This window comes from Tyto alba, unplaced genomic scaffold, assembly GCF_018691265.1.
Source record: "Tyto alba isolate M040663 unplaced genomic scaffold, T.alba_DEE_v4.0 Super-Scaffold_14, whole genome shotgun sequence".
In the NCBI taxonomy this organism is placed as follows: Eukaryota; Metazoa; Chordata; class Aves; order Strigiformes; family Tytonidae; genus Tyto; species Tyto alba.
This window is the reverse complement of record NW_024881276.1, coordinates 44,945,113-44,967,977: the sequence shown is the minus strand read 5'-3', so window position 1 is coordinate 44,967,977 and position 22,865 is coordinate 44,945,113. Positions and strand designations below refer to the sequence as shown.

Genomic DNA, 22,865 nt, shown 5'->3' with positions numbered 1-22,865 from the left:
CTTTTGCACTGTGCAGAGATTCACTTACATAAAAGGTATCCTCATTTAGACAATTTAAAGATTAATTTCTGCTTCTGGCATGGGGCATTACATCTTTCTGCATAAATAGATTGCCTCAAATGTAGGTGTTTTTTAAGCCTATAAGTAACTATGCTAATGTGATAGTGCTTGTGTTTGATAGTTACATCAGAAGTCTGTCACTGCTGTACAGACATTTCACTAGAAGAAAAGCTTTCAACAGGTCTCCAAATATCTATCCTAGGTTTTTGCAAAAACAATCCCATTTTCTGACAATAGCTTCCTTTTTATTTAGCTATCATTTATGTCACAAATTACTTAGTTTCTAGCTGTCCCACCTGTTAGCAGTACAAATTAACATGACGTAGTTGATGTATATCTATGATGACAGATGGGTTCATATAAGCAATAAGTACTATTTCTCAAGCATATATTAAATAGAATTCTTAAACCTCAAGTGCATATATTAAATAGAATTCTTAAACCACTTAGCAGTTTACTCTCCTCATCATACTTAAACTGGCATGAACTTTGGAAGCTTACCCCTTCCTTGATAAGTACATGCACACACACACACAAAGATACACATATATATGCATGTTGTGAAAAACCCAGTAACTGAATTGCCAGTGCTGTGTCTATTTCTTCAAATTCCAGCTCTACCAAACTAAGTACGGTGTTGTTTGTTCCATGTTGGGGAAATTCTTAGCTTACTACTCTTGTTGTGTATTAGCAGCTCTTGATTTCAGTCATGTGTAAAGGGTTTGTTATGTAAATACATAACCATATTTCCTGACAAAAGTTATGGATAGAAAAATTTATGATATGTTGCTATCTTTGCAAAGTGTAAGACAGATCATTAAGCTTCCTGAGTTGGAAAGGAAAGGAGGGAAAGCAAATACCTTTCTTACTGTTTTGTTCAAGTTAAACTCCTTTCCTGAGTTTTAGTGATGACAAGAACAACTAGGGATGGGTATGGGTCTCAGGCTGTGAGAAACTATGGAAAACTTCCTGTTAAGCAATCCTCCCAGACCCCCTTCATGCTGTTCAGCATTCAAACAACATTAGCAAAAAACATCAAAATAATTATTTCTATATACACCTTTCTACACGTATCAGTGCTGTAATTTGTGTGTTTGGTGCAGTTGACACGCTGGAGGGCAGGGATGCCATCCAGAGGGACCTTCACAAGCTTGAGAGGTAGGCCTGTGCAAATATCAGGAAGTTCAACAAGACCAAGTGCAAGGTCTTGAACGTGGGTCATGGCAATCTCAGGCACAACTACAGGCTGGGTGATGAGTGGATTGAGAGCAGCTCCAGGGAGAAGGACTTGGGGATGTTAGTGGATGAAAAACTGACTATGAGCCAGCAGTGTGCACTCGCAGCCTAGAAAGCCAACCATGTCCTGGGCTGCATCAAGAGCAGTGTGGCCAGCAAGTCAAGGGAGGGGATTCTTCCCCTCTGCTCTGTGAGACCCCACCTGGAGTCCTGTGTCCTGCTGTGGGGCCCCCAACATAAGAAGGACGTGGACTTGCTCAAGTGGGTCCAGAGGAGGCCACGAAGATGACCAGGGGGCTGGAGCACCTCCCCTGTGAGGCCAGGCTGAGAGAGTTGGGGCTGTTCAGCCTGGAGAAGAGAAGGCTCCAGGGAGACCTTACAGCGGCCTGCCAGTGCTTAAAGGGGGCTACAGGGAAGGTGAGGAGGGACTCTTTGTCAGGGGGTGTAGTGATAGGGCAAGGGGAAATGGTTTTAAACTGACAGAGGGCAGATTTAGATTAGATATAAGGAAGAAATTCTTCCCTGTGAGGGTGGTGCGACACTGGCACAGGCTGCCCAGAGCAGCTGTGGCTGCCCCCTCCCTGGAAGGGTTCCAGGCCAGGTTGGACGGGGCTTTGAGCAACCTGGGCTGGTGGAAGGTGTCCCTGCCCATGGCAGGGGGGTTGGGACTAGATGGTCTTTAAGGTCCCTTCCAACCCAAACCACTCTATGACTGTGATTTGCTTGTGAATACTCTGATCTCCTCATGTAGTCAGCAGTTGGTTCATTTCCCCCTATTTCATTCACAGAGCACTTCTGAAGCTTCTGTGAAAGTATCTTTATGGGACTTTTTTAATGAAGTATGAGCATCAGTTATTTCCTACCACTTAATTTGCAAGGGTTAATTATCCAGCTCTTTTACATCATAAGAAAAAGAAAGCAAATAAATTAGGCTTGATAAAACAATCCACACCTGTGAACTTCAAAAAATATATTGTATGCAATAAATAAGGATTACTTTCCAGAAACTTAGAATTGATACAGGAAGATTTCTCACTGCTGTCTTGGACTAAATAATGACCTTACACAGAGGATATCCCTTTTTCAGTGTTTTCCTTCCTGGTTGTCTATGGCTGTTTGTCTAACATACATTGTAATGTTCACATTTATTACAGGGAGCTTCTCAAAAAAAACAGACATAACTGTAGAATACTAAACCAGATGAGTGTCAGTTTTCCCCAAAATTAATATTTTATTACAATTTCCAAGTGCACCTGAGTGAGCCCATTATTCTTGATATTATATAAGCTGACAATTGAAAGCAAATTGTATTGACAGACACTTATTGAACAAAATTACTCAACGAGAACCATCAAGGAGCAATTCTTCATAGTGAAACTCAACTATAATTATGATACTCCAATAATGAGAAAAGTAACTTCTATTTTTTTCGGTTAATGCATTTTTCCCTACTCTGCATTCCAGCACCTAAACTGCTGTATTTGTTTTCAAATGAAAATCTCTAATCCTTTCTAAGTGACTAACAAATTGATTCTTTTATTGCATATGCATTTTCTAGGATATCTGAGCCAAATGGCTTTTCCAGTTTATTCTTTCCAGCTTCAGTGCTATTTCGTTGGCATATCTAGCCTATAAACCCTACAGCTAATACATAATGGCATGTATTTTCTGAGGATAGAAGTTCAAATGTATATGGACTTTTCACTTAGGCAAGCAAGAAGTACTTCAGAACCAAAATATGGATGAGCAAGAAGTAACATGAATAGTGAGAGAAACTTTTTTTTGTGCTGGTCCATTAGGGTTTAGCTTCAACTGTAGAACTGGGATTAAGCTCTGAGTGTAGGATGTGATAAAAGGAGGTCTTAATTCTCCATGCTTGCTAAATAGCTCATTTCATGCTCAGATGGCCATTGTAAACAATTCCAAACATATTAGCTCTAAAAGTTCAGAAAAGTTTATTTGCATATGTAGTCATTTTTGCATAATATACACTTCTGTTACATATTTTTAAAAATCTGACTACCAAAAATGTGATAACATTGTAACAAGCATGTGAATTGAAGCAAGTTGTTATTCATTACTAACAGGAGCAGAAAGATAGGAAGAGGAGAGCTGGAGGAGCCTGATGGATGCATACAGAAATGTATTTGTAAATAAATGACATGGTTATTCTTTGTTTCGAGATGAAAGGAAAAAACAAAATCTGAACTTCCTTTTTAGCCTAAGAAAAGCATTGGATGTGAATGCAGATTCAGAACTGTTTGATTTTTTTGTGAGGTAGCAGAGGGAGGGAATAGTTATCTTGAATAATATTTAGGGCTTTTTGGTCTGTTTTAGGTGGGAAGCCGGTGTACCTTTACCAAATCAACTTGCTGAAGTACTGTTCCCATGCCCAAATACTGTGTATGGGAAATAATCTACCTAACTGGATGTTACACACTGGTATTTAACAAACCTGTTTAAGTGCCTTATACAGTTGGTGAAGATTAGACAATTCTGGACTGACTCATATGACCTGTTTGTGACGCATAGTTGGGAAAATTTGACTCCTTCCCTTGAAATGCCTTTTTCTTTCTCAGAAAAAAAACCTACATATTGCTAATTATGGAGATTTCTCCACCGTTACAGGAGTTAAGTTATGGGAGATGAATGCTTTTGATTTTCTTCTTCATGTGTCAACGAGTTTCCATATTTTTCTCATTTCTTCAAGATGTGTAATGCTTGTCCAGAAGCCTCTGTATCTAAAGTTTTCTGCTTGACCCATCTTCATTGTAACTCCTGGGTTTTGTTCATGATCAGAATCAGAGTTGAAGGAAGAAGCTTGAGAATGTGTGCCTTCATGTCCCGAAGGTACAAAACCTCCAAGAGAAGTAAGAAAAAACCCCATGAGATCACAAAAATGTCACAATGTTAGGCCCAGTGTATCATTTCTTTGTTGGAGCCCTGACTCATGATGTTTTGTTTTCCTAATTTTGGATTTAGCAACTCACACATGTTATAATCAAATCTTCCTTTGTGGATTCCAGAAACTTCAGGAGTATTCGTATGTGGCTTCCACTGCTTCTTGAAATGAGAAATTATGCCTTTCTCATATGTAGAAAACAGCAAGATACTCATAAACCGTGAAGGAGGAGGTGGGGGCTCATCAGTTTTGTATAGCGCAGAATTTTAAAGTTTCTGTAGATTAAAGGGAAATAGGAGCAAAACATGTGTGCTCATATAGTAAATGGAAAAAATATATAAAGGATATTCTAAAGTGCAAGACTTGTCAGAATTTTATGAAAATCACAACCAGGTATAATCAAAAAACTCCCTGACATTTCAAGATAGGATTAAAATAATGCCTTAACCATGTCATTGTACTTATGAAAGCACAAAAACATGCTTTACTGTAACCTTATATATGCAATTTTTTTTATTTTACTCATTTTCAACTTTCTATTGTATCTTACAGATTCTAAATATTACACACCTATAATAATGGGTAAATTCACAATAGAGATTAAATAGGCTTTGATTCTTATGTCCCATAAGTACCTGTTATATATCATGGCATACTGAATATTGATGAAGTGCAGAAGCCCTTGATACACAGACTTAATTTTGTTTAAATTCCTTTATATGCTCTGGGGTCAATAGGGCAAGTGATCTTTGATGCACTCAGACTCTGTGGGCTAATTTTGAACCAAAGAACATCCCTTGCTCTTTCCACAAGAGGATGTAGAGTGATATGAGCATTGAAAATGTTAAGAGTAATTTAAGGGTGAAATGTTATTATATTAAGTGAAATATGCTGAAATTCAGTTATAAAAATGTGAGGTGAATTGCTTTGGTTAATCTAACAAGGCAAAAGTACCTCAAACTGAATCTGAACACAGTCAGTTCTTTATTAAGGATTTTTTTTTTATTGTTCTTTGCTTCAGTGCTAAAGTGAAAGTGCTGGAATCTTTAGGGTTCTATGTCAAATATCAAGCAATACAAATCTTATGCCAGAGTCAGTTCTATTAAAAACTTACTTTTTTCTTTTCCTTTCACCAGAATATAATTAAAATAACACTGAGTGGCCAAATTGTTTGTGGCTGGTCATTAACAAATTACCTATTCTTGCAAAGAAACTAGTCTACATTCTCCCTCTTATTTATACACTGATAAAGGCTGCCTTTAATGCTGAGATTTCTTGGTTTAAAGATGATATAACCTAGCATTTGAGATGGGATGGTCAAAAATGAAATCCTTGATCTCTGTTCATTGTTCAGACTTGTGATTTTGTCATCTCTTAAAACCTCTTTCAAGTCAGTATAAGGTGGTCCTTGTAAGGCATGAAGATGACAGAATGGTTCCAGGGTACATGACCAAGATTTTGATGGAAACATCAGCTATTGTAGTGATCTGTGGAAGTTGTTGGGCAACTGCCATAATTCAGATTATTTTTTAAGGTATATCAATTTATCTCAGAGGCTCAGGCTGTTATGCTGCCCTCTAAGGATCAGGAGAACATGAAGACAATGTGAAGCCCTCTTCATGCACACTTTTTTCCAGATATGGTGGTTCCCACAGCTTTATCTTGAAGACTGAGGACTTGTTTTTTGTGACACCTTGGCCAAGTCATTTCACCTCAGCTTTTCTTTTCACCATACATAGCATGGATTTACCTGTTTATAGGTTAGTATTTGAAAAATTGTGTAAGGCTCTCAAATGAGATGCATTAGATGCATTGGAATAGTTCATGTAACAGCTTTCAGGACTGGTCTATATACACACCAGCTCTTGTTCCCCTCCGTATGTGCTTCTGAATTCTAGTAAACCATCTCACCCTAATGATGAAGGTATTTACTTTTTATTTCTTCTTATAATATTCATGAAAACAGAAGCAGCAGGAATAAAACGGAGCTTTCTTCAAATTGTATTTATAATGCTAATAAATATGTACAAAGAGATAATGCAGATAACCAGCCCAACAAGTGGAAACTTGAAGAAATTCACCTTTTTTTCAAAGATGTGTGGCTGGGAAGTATAAATGCAGAAAAAAAAATAAAAAAGAAATCTAAATTTGGGCCAGTTATTGAATTTCTATTGTATAATTTTAGCCACTGTTTCTCCCTCATCTACCCAACCTCCAACTAGTGACAAACAACTATTTCTTCTGATTTTACCCTCTACTGCACCCCATTTGCTTCTCTTACGGAAAGATAAAAATAAGAAAACAAATCATGGAAACAGTGCAACTACTTTCTCTTTACAGTTCCACTTTTCTTTCCTCAAAACATCCCAGAATATCATTTGTAGGCACACTGGAGGATTGATGTGAATTAGGGGTTGCAGAAGCAGCCTGCCAGAGACTGCTAAAACTTCTATTGTCCAAAACACATTCTCCCTTTGTCATGTGAGAAACCAGAACTGTTTGCCGTGCTTGTTGATGCAGGAGGGGAGGGAATTGGGAGGAATCGATAAGGTATTTTAGAAGTGCACATACAGACTTTTCCCAGCTTCCAAAATGTACCAACAGGCATAAATTCTTGCCAGTGGGTTACAGGGTAGTGAGTGGAAACGCTACCTCAGAGTGCCTGCACATTTTGCTCTGTTAGTTTTACCTCTTTAACCTTAGCAGGAGGTGAGTTAGTGGGGAACCAAAAGCAGAACATGGCTTTGAAGTGAAAATATGCCTGATAAGGAGGTGATTTTCTGAACATGAATTCTGACCAGCAGAAGTGATGGCACAATATTTTCTTATATGAACTAGAGAACAGATTCCAACTTTTGCTGTTATAAGTGGAAGAATAAGTACCTGTGTTTATGTTAACAGATCTATTCCCATAATGGGTATTAAAGATATAACTGTAAGTAAAGACTGTAGAAATGAACATGCACTAACTGTATTCTTTTTGGAGGATTAATCTTACATTTAAAAAATCATTCAAGTGGGCTTTACTGTGAAATAACAACAGGAGACAAGCTGAATATTTTGTCATTGATATGACACTTCAAAATCTCCTTATTCATCACTCTACCACTCAAATAAATTAGACACTATCAAAACCTTGTGGGGAAAAAATAGAAAGAGAACTAAAAATATATACGATGTGAGTGTTAAATATAATCAGTATTTACATTATTCTGCAATGTATGGCTTCCTTTTTTCTTTTTTGCTTTTCTGCTTATTCAAAAAAATGTCAAGCAGATTGATCAATGGAAAATACAAAATTGTAACATATTCTGAGGTGGCATGATGTTGGTAGAGATTGTTTGTCATTTATGCCGGTTTTATCTGAATGGCATTGCAGTACAGCTGGGTATGAAAATTCCAGTGAAGAACTCTCTTCGGGAAGAAAACTCACCTTGTCAAAACCAGTCAGCTTCTTGTCACAAGGTAATAGATCAAATCAATTAATACCCCCCTGCACCTTCTACAGATTCATCTAAGTTCTGAGAAATTCATGTCCTTTTCCTGCATCATGCCATGCACTGATACTGCTCTTGTGTGTTCAGTCTGTCTTTCTGAGATGGCGGGAGTCTGAAATGGATCTGCCAGAGCCAGAGTTACTCCAAGTGCAAGGAAAGGAATCGGCTTTAGCCAATACCCCAATTGTGATTATAATTTCATATTGTTATCTTAAGTATGTAGTAAAATGATAAAATTGTTACATTAAGGTGCTGCAAATGCTAAATATGATATACATGGTGTGTAAAATCAGTATTTGGGGTTAAAACCTATTACCTCAGAACACTATATAATTCCTCTACTTTAATAGTCTATTTTCTCAAAGTACTCACTGCTCCAGCACTGCTAGGTATCTAAAACTGCTGCGAGAATCATTTGTTTGACTGATTTGATCACTGAATCCATCTTCAAACCTTTTTATATTTTGTCCTCCCCCAGTTCAAACATGAAGTTGTGTGCTCTCCTCCAGCAGCGTCTGCAGTTTTTAGGTCCTAGATGCTCTTGCCTTCTGTCTTTTATTCCAAGTCCTCAGCTCAAGCTGACACCTTTTTCAGTGTCCTTTTTCCGTGCCTTCTCTTATGTGGATCTTGACTGTAAGATTAACCCACTTCTTCAGATACCTCCCCTGTGCCTATGCCTGCATCTGTGTGAAAACGCTCACCTGAACTGGTCATCTTTAAACTAGTGTTTGGGTGTCCACCTGTCTTGTGAGGTGCACCCATGCCGCAGAGGGGGCTTGTCATCAGTCACAGGAGTGCCTTTTGGTGGGCACTCTCTTGCCCGCACGGGGTTCCCTGGGGCTGTGTGTGAGCTCTCACGGGGGCTCATGCAGCAGGCTGACGCAGCACTGGCATGGCTGGCTCTGTGCTGCAGGTCCCACCGTCCTTCTGAGCCCCGAGAGCTTTCCCAACTCCCATCTGTATTGCCTCTCACTGCTGTTTGTCCTTAAACCTGTTTCTTCAAGTAAAGATGTCCGTGTTTTGCATGTGTAAGCAATCATAAACACAGGAAAACAATGTAATGCCTTCCAGAATTGCATTAGCCTACCCTGTGATAAAATAATCAAAGATTGCTTCTCCATCTCAGTAACTTCTCTGCCCCTCTCCCCCACCATTTATTCATTCCTGTCCTTGTTTTGAGGATGAAGAAATCATCTTTCTTAGTACGACAGCAACATGGATTTTCATAATCTAGTCTTTTTTCTTTGTCTAGAGGCAAACATTATGCTAGTTTAGATATCTCCCAGTATTATTTTTCAAAGTCAATTTTGTAGTCCTCTTTAAAGGAAAAGCAGTATTCTGTGTTTGTACAGGGGTCAGCACAGATCTTAATCTTTTTTGGACTCAGATTGTACCACAGCATAAAAAATAACATCTCTCTTTGCAGCTAAAATGAAACTAACGTCAACTGATGTCATCCATTGCCTTTTGCCTTACCTAGAACTTTGTTCTACACAAGTCCTGGGTTGGCTGTCACCCTTCTGATCCTTTGGAAATTATGCATCCCAGACTGAAGTCCAGTCTGTCCCACTGCCTGCCCTTGGGACTGGTGACTCTGTCTCTGGACTGAGATGACCAGTGTTGGATTCTACCTTTGGATGTGCTAAAGTCAGCTGTTCGTCCTCACACCTCAGCCAGCCTCTCCAGAGCCAACTGCTAGTCCCATTCCTGCAACCATTTGTGAACTGGAGAGTCTGTTCATGGAATGCAAGCATACAGTGCAGTCACTCAAATGCCTCTACAGGGTACTGAACTGGGGAAGAAAATGCAACCTTGTGTATTGGTAACTAAACACAGCCTGGCTGGGTATACCATACTGACTAGATGGAGAGGGCCACTTGATTTTCTGAACCTGTTTTTCCTACCACACCTTTGAAATCAAGATGTGTCCTACTTTATGTTTCCTGACACTTGATGTTTTTACATTTGTAAAATGTTTAGAGAACCTTGTATGAAATTTGCAAACCTATAAAACTATTGGGAAACATTTGTTTCCTGGAACTGTGTGTTATCACTTTGATGATAAATGTATCCACTGGAATCTGCTGTGTAGCAGAGTTTGTTACTGTATAAACAAAACAATAGCTATTGTTACTGCAACCAAAACAGTAGCTGAGACATTTCTGCTCTGCAGGTGCCTCAAAGACAAATACTTTGCTGTCTGAAAGTCTCACAGTATTGCCTGTCACAACCCATCTTGGAATACATAAATATCTTCAGTGATACATTAAACTTGCATCTAAAATTGGATGGCTTTTATCAGGTGCTGGCACACTAAAAGAAGACTATTTGAAAACTTAGTGTTAGGATTCAGATTTAAGATTTTTGCTTATAATAATCAAGTGATGGAGCCAGGTTAATTTTTGTGGTGTCTTGACACAATCTTGCATCAAGTTCATTTGAGATTTAGGTAGGATGGCAAGTGATACAGACTGAGTCTGTGGAAAGCTATCAGCCTAAGCAACTACATTCATTGCTCACCAAAATTCCTGAATACTGATATGCTGATCTTCCAATATACAGCAACCTATTTGAAGACAGATGTTACTTCTTTTGGTGCATTTACCAGATCATGGCATTCCTGTGCTATCATGTAGAAGAGCTGGTTTTGTGTTAAGGCATATAATTTCAAGTTATTAAAGGAACACATTGAGCAGTTTAAAAACTCATAAACATTATCCAGTGAAAAATACTGAAACCTCTTTTTTTTAAATCCACAAACAAATGCATATAGATACATTTAATAGTTAGTTTAGCTGAGAAGTTCATACTGCTGGTCTAAGCAAAATGAAGTACAGTTTGTTGGGGGGGCTTTTAGAGGGGGAAATATTTGTGAAAGAATATGGAAGAATTAAAAATTCCTTTTACCAAATAAGTGTGAAAGTAATTTGTGTTGAAGGGTATGAATCTAAGGAGCATAAAAGATGTAATGAGAGCCTATGAACCTCTAGAGAACCTTACAAAATAGCTTCTGGAAAGCTCAGGATGCCAGAGGATTACTGACAGGAAACTAGGGGCACTGTTTTGAAGCTCAATAGCTCCATCTCTCATTCCCTTCAAATGCAGATCTTACATAAAGGTGTTTTAGTTGTTTATCTACCCAGAAAGATAAATTTCTAGGTAATTTATGCCTGACCAAATATACCATCTGAAAGCCAGCTTTACATCCCTATTTATTGCAAGATGCTGTTGTCTGCAACAATTTAGAAATTACTACTTGCTTGAGAGAGTTCTGCATATTGTAAGATACTCTAGCATCAGGCTGCCGTTTGCATACTTGTCTAGATTATAGAATATTCCTATCACATGGAAATGTCAGCCCCTTGACAGTAAGCAAATGGTAAAGATAAGGGAATCTAGGTCATTCATGTGCTTGAAACTAAAGGGACTAGGCTATACAAGTAGTCATCATCAGCAAGCTGAAGTAAAGAAAACATTAATTTTTAAAATGCTGTGATCTCTAAGAGCTTAAATGTGATGTATTGTTTAAGCTTACAATGCAAAACCAGGGTATAACCAATGGATGCAGATGAATATAAATTGATTTGGTGGCAATGCACATCTGCAGCTGAGACCAAACATTCAACTAAAAAAAAAAAAACCAAAACCTGATAATTCTTCACACTTCAGAAAAGCTATATAAAAGGACTGTTAAGACACCTGCAGATTTTCACACAGAAAAAAAAGGTACTACTGTGACAACAATATGAAGCACTGTTTTCTTCATTGAGGACCTAAATATGAGGGTGAATACAGGAAGAACCCCAAATTTTATAAGAAGAAATGACAAAATATTGTGAGGAACTTTAGAAAGACTAGACTAAGCTACATGAATGAGCATCACCAGGGTACCTGGAAATCCAAGTCATCGTGCTGGGATGAACAGAGAAACGGCTTATTCACTTTTTTTAATTCAAGGTTGGCTGTAACAGCTCAGGAGAAGTACCTGGCTGTGGCTTATTGTATATTGTGGACAGTTTAATAAACACCTTCACTATTAGCCAAACTGAACAGAAAGTTACCATGTACAGCAATGGACAGTTGTGTTGGAACAACCATAATGCCCTTCTATGCTTTCTCACACTGAACACTCTGTTTCTCATCCCCTCATCCAAACAGAACACAAACATAATTTGAGAGACAGAGGAAAAAAAAGTGATGAGAAAAGGCTTCCTTTGGATTTGAAAAATCTTGGAACAGGTAGTGTTGTATCAAGAAAGTAAAATGGGCAGACTCATGGTGTCACCACTTGGCACACGCCTGGTTTTCCACAAACCCCAAAAGAGACAGGCGTTCTCAGGGAAATAAATGTTTGCCGTTTTAATACTTTTTACCTCCTTCACAGTCTTACTAACATACTTACTCATTACCCTAGTTTTGCATATATTAGAATGGCTCCTTTCTAATATTAACAATTCTAAAAAACTTCTTGCTGTGTAGCCTGATTAGCATGCTAATTGGGCCTCTCCAGTCAAGCGGTCCTAGAGTGGTGGTTTATTCCTGGGTACCAACAGTGAAATGGTATTTAGTTAAGTACCCAGTTTAAAAGTTTATCTTCAGATTTGGATATTCTTTTAAGAAATAAATGCAACATGTTATTCTACTTTAATTTGGATGTGATCCCACCTTGGAACGATACAGGAAATCTGTGCTACTAGAGCAAAACTATGAGTAACACTGTGCATATGTTGTGTATGTACAAACATATGAATTCAGAGTTTTGCCGGATTATACACACCCAATGCACACGCTCAATCTGTAGGAGAGCTTTTTTGTGACATTCCCTTCTATCTATCTGTATGCCCCTAAATCATTAAGATATTTTTCTTTGAGAGGAGAATTATGGCATGGAGTTTGTCATTTCTTAGACATAGTTTATGAATATTTTTTTTTGCCTTAACTCAAATATATTCTGAAGTGTTACACAGCAAGTGTTGCTATTTGGAAATAGCAGACTCTTCTTTGATCCTTTCTAAGGGGAGAATACACCAGAGTGAATGATGCACATTCAGTTAATGCAGTACCAAAAAAAAGATAGAAAATAATTTTTAGAGAATAACACAGGGAATTGCGTTTGTGATATAAATGAGGATTTTGAAAATATGTAACATATTTAACTACTGTGAATAATCTGTACATAATGGCTGGAATTACAAAAGCCCCATGGTATATCTATAATCCTAATATGTTTCTTTGCTGTTTTGCAGGCAGACCAGTAATGATTGTAGTTGAATACATGGAGAATGGATCCCTTGACTCCTTTCTGCGGGTGAGGTGCCATTTTCTGATGACATTTGAATAAGACACCATTCTAGGTTAAGATTTGAAATCATTTATCATAAATTAATTTCTACATAATGTTATTCATGGATTTTTAGTGAAGAATAGAAGCATTTCCCCCAGGGTACATTTCTGAGGTACAATAATACATTAGAGCATGGCTAAAAAAAAAAAAAAAAAAAGAAGAGTTAAACTTAAGAATATAATTGATTTCTTCTACAAAAGTAGTTCCCATATTTAGCAAAATGTATTTCAAATTGTTTTTTTGTGAAGGATAAGATAAATTGAAGCATAAATGCGTAGCCTCACAGAGGCGGTTCATTTTTCTCAATCACCTTCAAAAATACTTTGTTATGATTTTTTTGGTTGGTGAAGTGTAGAATAGACTCAGTAATTGATTTATAATTATTTATGGTTACTTGCATTTAACAGATTGAATTAGAAAACAGTTAATGGGTGAAATGTCCTGGCATTAATTAATCCCCAAAGGCCACTAATAAACATTAAAAGACTACAGAAAGCATGAATAATACTTTGGTACAATTGTATCTACTTTTTCTTAGAAAAGTAGAAGGAAAGGATGACGCCCCCTAAGCTAAACTTATCCTAAAATAGTCTCTTTGTTAACAGAACCCCTGAAAATGTGACGGAAGCCCACTGACATAAGACTCTGTGTGAATAATTTGGTTGTCAAGTATTTTAAATTTGTCTTAAAAAGTAAACATCAGCCCTTACTAGCCTGCTGCCTTGCCATTGACATTTTGCAGAATAGTAAAGCTGGGGTTGTGGGCAAGGTCAAGGCAGGAGGTAGGGGGACTATGGGTTTGTGAACTGGTTTGAAAGGGTATCCCAAGTGCAAAGAAGAGGTGTTCAGCAAGGAGCTGTGAAAATATTTGCATGAAAATCTAGATGATGATGATGATGATGATTCAAGGATGTTTGATAGCAGAAAGAAGAAATTACTAAGAGAGAAGGGTGAATAAGCAGAAGGGAAAAAAACAGCCAACACTTCAGAAAGAAGACTTAAATCAGAGAAAGGGAGAGAAAATCATACAGAGAGTACTTGTTTGAAAGCAGGGTGAGAAAAGAGGTAGCCACAAGAGAAGAGCATCACATCTGGAACAGAGGATAATACCCTCTTTATCTTAGCTATTTCTAGACATTGTTTTTCACTTCCTTTTGCTTTTGATTATTCCATAGTATTTTTTTCTCTAATATTTCTTCTTGTCCTCTTCACTGATTCTCTGGAATAATTTTTTATTTTCCTTTGTCAAGACACGATAGATATCTGCTATGTTGTCAGAAACACACCAGCACCACAGTTTCTGGTGAGAATTTGCTGATCTCTCAAAATTAAGTTATTTTTCTGGAGAGTTTGATATCATCAAGCTCTTCTTCGAAACTGGGTAGATTTTAAAAATCAACCCGCTTGTCCTTCCAGCATATCTCTCTATTCATCTGCAGCAGACAGACTGATGCTGAGTTGAGTATCTGGGGCTTCCCTGGTCTGTAATTTTTCAGCAGTGCCCCAGGAAGACTTTCCTGGGCCTGAAACTGTTGTGTATATGTGCGGAATTTCACAGAAGAGAATAAAATCAAATACTGAAATAATTCATGAGAGAGAATTACCTTTCTTGGAATTGCTTCAGTATGATATCTGTATTCCAATTATTCTTCACATGCATTTATTTATCAGAATAGTTACTACATATTAGGATACTTTAATAGAAACCGACATCAGCAAAATTATGATGTTACTGTGAAGCAATACTTCTCATATTGCATCAGATATATTTTTAGGCAAAACTGCTGGGGGGAAATGTGAGCTAATAATTTCTGCAGCTGGTTTCCGTGTATATTATTTTACAGTATCAATTCACTCTTCAGATATGGTCTATTCTTCTAAAATGCTTTTTAAAAGGACTTTAGATAATATTCAGTATCCCAAAGCACTGTAGATATATCATCAGCATTTCTGTTAATAATTAGCAGAGCAAATGGCTGCAAAGTAACCTATTTAAAGAGAAATCCAGCTGCTTCATTAATAATATCTGTTTCCTGCAGATATAAGTCTACACTATTAAAAGCTTTTGTGAAGATACAAAGAAGCAGAGAGGGTTTATCTTTAGCAATCCTAATGAAAGTTGTTCAGTGAATATAACAGTTCTTATGTGGTGAGATTTGGAAGGACTCACAGTCTATCTTTATTATTGAAAGGAATCACTTGTTACAATACAAAGTGTTTTTACAGAGAGGGGGAAAAATATCTATTTCTCACCATAAGAAATATTTCCCCCACACACACCACAACCTGCACAAATTAACCAGCACATGCCTCCAACCCGTTCTTATCCAACAGCCTTCAAAAATAGGTCAGTCTTACAATTCCAAAGTGAGATTCTGTGATGAACCATGTGAGGGTATTCCAGAAGAAAGACTCCTCATGGAAGACATTTGACATCACCCTCCTCACAGCCTTGGTGGGATATTAGCTTTCATGTCAGTATGAGTTGTGCCATGAATCATCAGGTCCAAATAAAACGCCCCCTAACCCCTAAACCCTAAAATCTTAATAGTTCTTACTTCGTTACTTTGCAGATAGGGAAATAAAGCACCAAGTTGTTAGGTGATCTGCACAGTATGGTGCACAAAGTGCATGGCAGAGAGTAGAAATTAAATCAGTTCCCCTGTATCTTAGGCCAGCAGCTTGCATTCATCCCTCATCTTATTTAGTGCTGTATTTTGGTTGCAGTTATGTGACCAAGTCCCCAAACCAGTGCCTTACTTTCTGCTATTTCTATGAATTAAAGAGCAAGCTCAGATAGATTATGTTTTCCCCACCCCACAAAATATCCTGTATACTGGCTGCTAACTTTGAGCTTTTGGGTGAAAAATTTGTCATGCATTTGCAATATGAAGATGCTTCAGACATATTCTTAGTGGAAAGGCGTCAACTATTTAGAACCAATTCTGTAAGATGATGGTAATTAATTACAGTGATTGTACACCATCAGACATCCTAAATTGCTGGAGATACTTGACACTAAATTTTCCTCAGAAAACCTGCATTATTTTTTCAATTATGTAAAACTCATATCCATAAGATGAAACTCAGTTATCTTTTCTTCTCATATAAGATTGAGGCATGTAAGTTAATCATCCCACAAAAGTATACCTGAAATTTGCTGTCAATTAAATGGTCATTTGACCAGAAATAATGTACATGTGACTTAATTTCTGGTAACACTTGGGAGAGATTTCTCTGAAAAAGGATGTGAGCTTCCAGCTTAGCATTTTCTCAGGGAGTAGAGGATCCTCTTTCAGTATTATTGCAACAGCTGCCAGATAGAGGTAATCTGTGCTTGGAAAGAAAGTGGTTAATACTTCAGCTTGGGAATTGAGGATATCCAGGTACGATTTCCTGTTACCAAGTTCACACACAGACTTTGGATGGGACACATTATGTTTCAGTCATCTGCCTGTGTCATGGAGATCTTAGCAATCACTCTGCAAGCATATGAGGAAAATAATAAACACACAAGAGTTGAAAGGGTAGCTATCTGTATTGATATAAAGATGTACTTAGTAATTAGATAGGATGGTTGCAGTCAGATATGCTTGCTCAGGCTCGTTGATACAGACTATAGTAGATATGACAAGGAAGGCAATCAAGAGAGATGCATAATCATCATCATCATCATTTTTTAAAGCCTAAAACTTGCAAAATCTTTTTAGCAAGCAGTTTGCCACTGCTGTGGGTTTGAGATGCCTGTTCTCTGAACATGGCCATGACTATGTAAACCACATGGGTATTGAACCACTGCTTAGTGATCTTGCAGTCTTCATACACGACATAAATGCAATCTCATTTTGCTGAGCAAAAATGGAGATGAGTGCCACGTTGCACCCAAGCCCATGCCACAGGTCAGGGGGTGATACAGTAATATAACCCAGGTCTGAATCCCACTTTCAGTCCCTCACTGCTTGTGCTGGACTCCACAATGTTTCCCTCAGTCTTGCCTATCAGATGATTGCAATAATTCCATTAAAAGTCCTTTTCCCTGAGGCTGGTCCTTTCACCCTGATGCGCCCTTTCCTACTTATCCCACTCTCTAAGTAGATGCCTCACAGTCTTATGGATCTATTAAGTGTTAAATCTCATCTACTGTTTTAACATCTCCATCTGAAAGATCATTCTTGGCTAAAATAATTTGATTTAGCATCACACAGACAGGAATGGGGTGACTAGGAGGCTAGGCAGCTTGTGTGCTTGGGGGGACTACTGGTTATTGGGTTCAGCTGCATAGAATGATACCTGGAGAGCATCTGCTGGCTGTTTGTACTCATCCTCCTCATCCATCATTCAGTATGGGCATGGATTTAAACCACAGAAAAGGAACACATCTAGAAGCTGACTTTTGGGGATTTTTGTGGTTGGCTACGTAGAATCAGGTAAAATGAAGCAAAAAAACTATCACCAGAGTACTTTAACTTATTTTGGTATTTTTCTGCAGCTGCAGATTACCAGACTGTTGTCAGTGTTTTATTCCTGCTCAATTTCCAAGGTGTGCTAACCAAGAGTCGGTGCAGTGAGGCAAGAACAAAGGGGACAGCAATATTAATCAGATGAGAACTCATGGTATTGCAGCAGATTCTGTAGCAGGCCTGATACTAAAATAATCTATCAGCTGTATCCACTGCACTGTATTTGTTCACCCTTCTTTATTAGGAAGGGAATGTGCACTCTCCAGGGATCAGTGTGAGAAAGCAAGCTCCTCAGGGTTTGCAGCATTTTCCTTAACTGTACCCTGAGAGATGGATGTTTAGGTTTGAAAGACACTCCAGCCTTGCCCAGTTATGTGAATCTCTGAGCTGTATGAGGAAGGGATTCATTTGCCTAGGGTAATCACAGGGTCATCTTGCTTTCCTAGTTATTACTACTTGCGATAGTAGTGTTCCTCTTCCTACCTAAAAACTTGTGACTGATATATTTCCTTTCACTTCAGAAAATTAAAATACTTGTAAAAAAAAAAGGTTAGATTTATTTACAAGCATGCATAGTAGGTAAAAGTGCTGTTAAATATATTTTGTTCTTCCAGAGAAAATATTTTCTAAAGCTTCTATAAAAAAATATGCTTAACTGCCTTAGAGCACTAACTGAAGCAGACTCAGCTGCAAATGAAACCCTGGAATTCATCACCAAATTTTAATCCCTTGAGGCCTGTCTAGCAGAGGCTAAGATAAGTGTAAAAATGTGTGGAGAAAAAAAATGTTACTGGAAGGAGAAAATATTATGATATATTGCTCTTTGATGCAGTAATCATTATGAAGCTATTCTCAGAGCAGCTTTGCTATCAGGCTCACTCTTTTTTCCACTAGGGTTTAGATGCCGCAGCAGACAACTACATTTAGTGAGTTTGGGGGAAAGGGAGAAAAAAGAAAAATGAAGACTTGTAGAAAGTTGTGCAAAACCATGTTGTAAAGTATATGTTTTATATCCATCTAACATGGCCTCACTAGACAGAGTCAGCTTTGGGTAAAGGAGGCCAGGTGGCCTTTTCTAAGTTTAATGGATCCCGTTGTTCTTTATCTGCATCCAGAGAGGCAACAACAGTAGAGCTCATAACTAATACTCCTTTTGCTTTCATACGCAACATTCATGTGCACTTTTATTTATTGGAGGCACATTCCTTTCCTCTTAGGATAAAGGTGGCATTTTGCTTTCAAAAATGACACTGCAAAGAAGAAAACCTGCACTGAAGACTGCTGATATGAATATTTTTTTTCTGAACCAAAAAACAAATTGAGCTATTAGAAACTGTGTTACCTTAATAGTGAAATTGTAAACAGCATGTATTTATGTGATCCAAGATTACACTGAGAAGCTGTTTCTGATGCTACAATATACAGAGCCAACATTTGTTCTCAAGCACTGTTTTACCCTGCTAAAATGAGGTAGAAAACAGTATTTCTGATACTGGTGTGAGAAGCTCATTTAGAAATGCTGGGTATTTTTAATCACTGTAGATATTCTTTTTACTGAGTAACAAGAAATTTATTGCAAACTGTCTTTTATTTGAAACCAAAAAAAATTTTATGGGTAATATGGACACTTTGAGTGTGCTCTTTATCTTTGCAAATTTGTGGAGAATACATAAGAAACCAGGAGATCAGAACAGACCCAATGTCATCCATGTCTTCAAAAAGAAGGGAAAAGAGAAGCCAAGAAATTACAGGCCAGTCAGCTTAATGTCAACTGCTGTAACAGTTCTGGAGCAAATTATCAAAAAAGTATTTATAGGCACCTTAAAGATAACAGCAAGATGAGTATGAGCCAACACGGATTTGTCAAGAACAAATTATGTCAAACAGTCTGGTTTCCTTTTGAAACAGGGCACAGGCTTTGTGAGTATAGGAGAAGCAGCCGATATCATAAATCTTGACTTTAGGAAGGCTTTAAAACTCTCTCATGTGAGATCCTTATAAGCAGCTAGAGAAATTGGATCTTCATGAAATTTCTGTTGGTGGACACTGTACTGACTACCTACTGTATGAAGACAACCATCCTTGGATGGAAAGATATATGAAGTAGGATTGTTCTGCAGTCTGTGTTTCCCCATATTTTCATTAACCTTCTGGATCCAGAGACTGTGACTCAACTTACAAAATTTTCAGGCAAGGCAAAGCCAGGTTGGAACACGGACAGACAGGAGGACAGAGCTAAAATTTAAAATAATCAAAACAAATTTAAGAATTAATTTGATAACTAAGTAGTTTGAAAAACTAATTAGAAGGACAAGGGCACAATGCTCCACTGAGGCTGGAATAATCAGCTATAGAGGACAAAGAATAACTGTTCAGAAAGAAGTCTGCTGGAAGAAATTACTCTAGAGGTCTCAGTAGGTCAGGTGCATCACACTGATGTGAAAATGACAAATACCCGAATGTAACTGGAGTATTCCCTGCAAGGTCTGTGAAGTAATGTTTCCTCTGCTTCACACTGGCCAGGTCTCAGACTACTGTGTCTTGTTTGGACCTTAATGCTTCAGGAACTGTATGAAGTAGGTGGTCAGAGTCCACAACAACACACACACAAAAAAAAAAAATAGTTGCTAGGCAAATGAGATTGGTGGACTGAACCTGCATTAAGCCCAAATAAAAGCTCAAGAGAGATATTTAGTCTTCATGGGAATAAAAAGCAGTTGCAGAGAGGAATTGAAATCTATGCCAAAGTGCCATGCTCAAGAGAGGCATCTTACTTAAGTGGGCATCTTATTTAAAATGTGGTATAGAGTTGGTAGGATAAGAAATAGTGGCCCTATTGGTCTTTAAGTGCAGGTTAGAAAAGCATGTCAGGAGTGACATAGGGTGAGGAAATTATTTGATTCCACTTCAAAGTCCCTTCCAGCTCTGTGATTCTATGACAGCTATATTCCAGTGCACCAAAGTGGGCAGGGACACCTGGTTATTCCAGGGCAACCCTTTCTTGTTGCTGTAACTGTGTAAAGAAAACAAGGTCACTGGTTGCAAGGGTACTGCTGCTGTTCTGTCCAGATTTGAGGGTGGCTGTTGCATCCTAAAATAAGCTTTGAAAGGGCTTCATCTTATAACATTTTTTTAATAATAAAAAGATTTCCCGTATTTTTAATGGTTGAAGAGGCACTTAGATTCTTGTGTAGGACCACTCAGTAGCATTTAAAATGAACTAAAGTAATTTCTGTTTTTTATGTATGACATTTAACTAAATTAGGTATTACTAATTGTATGGAACCCTGTTAACATTTGGTTAAAGAAGAAATTGACAGTTGACCTTATTCACTACCAGTAATACAAGCATATAAATATATAAACATGGTAGTATGAAACATGAGTTATACTTCCAGGAAATACCTGGTTGCGACTTGAATTTTGGAAAATTTATCCTGATAAAGTTCTGCCATTTACTTTGCACGGTAGATTAGTAACAATAAATGTATAGCAAAAACTACATCTTTCATGCAGTGACCAGTAGGAACTGTCACTGGTGAATATGATCTAAGTTAGGCATAGACACACCATTTTGAATGCCATTCTCCATCTGCAGTAAAATACTTAGACCTGTAGCAAATCCCATATGCTTTTTAGAATATAAGGGCATAAAAGTGTTCTGACTTATAAGGCAAATAAAGTGGATTTTAGAATATACAAAAGTCCAGAAGCAGTACAGAAAAATTCAATGATCACACCTCCAAAAGGTTATTCAGTAGTAAAATGGGAAAAATCTTCTGAAGAAGAAAGATTTCATGAACTTGTAGAAAAGCACTGAACTACTGCATGCTAGAGCTGGAAACGAGAGGCTGAAAAGCAATGAGAGAAAATCAGGATACCATCCTTCCTCCCCTACAGTAACTGATCCTCTTCACCAGCCCATTATACGTCAGTGCTATTGAGAAGTCTCTAACTGGATGAGAGTATTTCGTGTACATAAGATTTTCAAAAGCAAACTGTAGATGAATGAAAAAACATTTTTTCCAGGGCATTTGCAGGGCTGCATGAATGCAATGGCAACTACTCAGATATTGCATCTATACTCAGCTGTTGAGCAAAGTTTATTTAGCAATGCCATTAAAGGCTGATTAAAATTTGATGGGATGATAGAATAAATGTGGTAAGTCCACAGAGGTCTGAATTGCTGCCAGTATTGATTAACACCCTTAACACCCCAGCGGGAATCCTATCAAAAGCGTATTTCAAATCTAAGCCATGGGACTCAGAATAAAGCCCTGGATAACAACAGCCATATCATTCAGATGAGTGTTTTATGTCCCTATATGACAAGCGAATGAAAAGAGATAATGGAAAGTTGCCAAGGGATTGGTTTGACTCACAAATGTATGTGGGGATTTACAAATGCTGAACATACGAGGCCAGATTCATACCTGGTATAATTTCATCAGCTTAGTTGAAGTTTCCAAGGGTTAAATATGGCCCATTGCCCTGATCAGCTTAAATCAGACATACATTTTGATATATGGGAAGATAACAGGTTATAGATTGTAAGGGCATATAACTGGCATGGAAACTGATGCAGAATGATTAGAGAGAGACGACTGCTTTGTTGACAGGAAAAATGTAGTTGTTCCAACTGCGAGGCTGGCAATGAAACCATATAAAGCCAAGCATGAGAAGGGACACAGGAGAACACATGCAGAGCAGGATTCAGAGAAATATATGGAGGGAGCAGGAGGACAGAATAAAATTGCAACTGGCATGTTAGCAAATCTGTCATTTCTTTAAAGGTGGAGATAAGAAGCTTGAACTTTTTGTGTCAAGGCAGAATCTCAAAGAAATTTGAAAGAAGGAGGGAGAGAATGGCAAAAGCATGAGATTGTTTTTAACACAAGCATTTCTGCTATACTGGTGAAGGCAAATATTGAGATTTGGAAGGAGCAGGAAAAGGTTATGTTTTATGAAAAATCAGCCAAGCATGATCTAGATTTGTAAGCGCACAGATTAAAAAAGGAAGGAATGAATGCTTGTGATCCAATGGGACAAAAGGTTAAGGGAGGTGTTGCAGATGACTGAGGCTTGTTGAAAGAATGGAGCTGTTAACGATGATAAGGAGGAGGTAAAATCTAGAGGTCTGGGTGCTGGTTTTATTTAGTACTTTGTTGCAGGGGTGGGGGAGGCTTATTTGGTTGTTTTGCAAAACTATGTCATAGGTGCTTTGTTCAAAATCCTAATTCTACAGTTATCTAAAAAAAGTTATCCATGCAGAGTAAGTGTGAAGGATATTAACTGTTTGCAACAAGCTTAATAAACTGTGAGTCAATTGAATATTTAGAATTATTAAATAAAAAGCAAACCCCAAA

General features: G+C 37.8%; 1 protein-coding gene across 5 annotated transcripts in view; it reads left to right on the top strand.

Moving 5' to 3' along the window:
• LOC104357209 (ephrin type-A receptor 6) overlaps positions 1-22,865 on the top strand; it is a 508,448-nt gene that overhangs the window by 426,749 nt on the left and 58,834 nt on the right. For all 5 annotated transcript variants that reach the window (XM_042788830.1, XM_042788826.1, XM_042788827.1 and 2 more), the window contains one exon: positions 12,942-13,003. In XM_042788830.1, the coding sequence (XP_042644764.1) occupies positions 12,942-13,003 (62 nt within the window). The remainder of the gene's footprint in view (positions 1-12,941; positions 13,004-22,865) is intronic.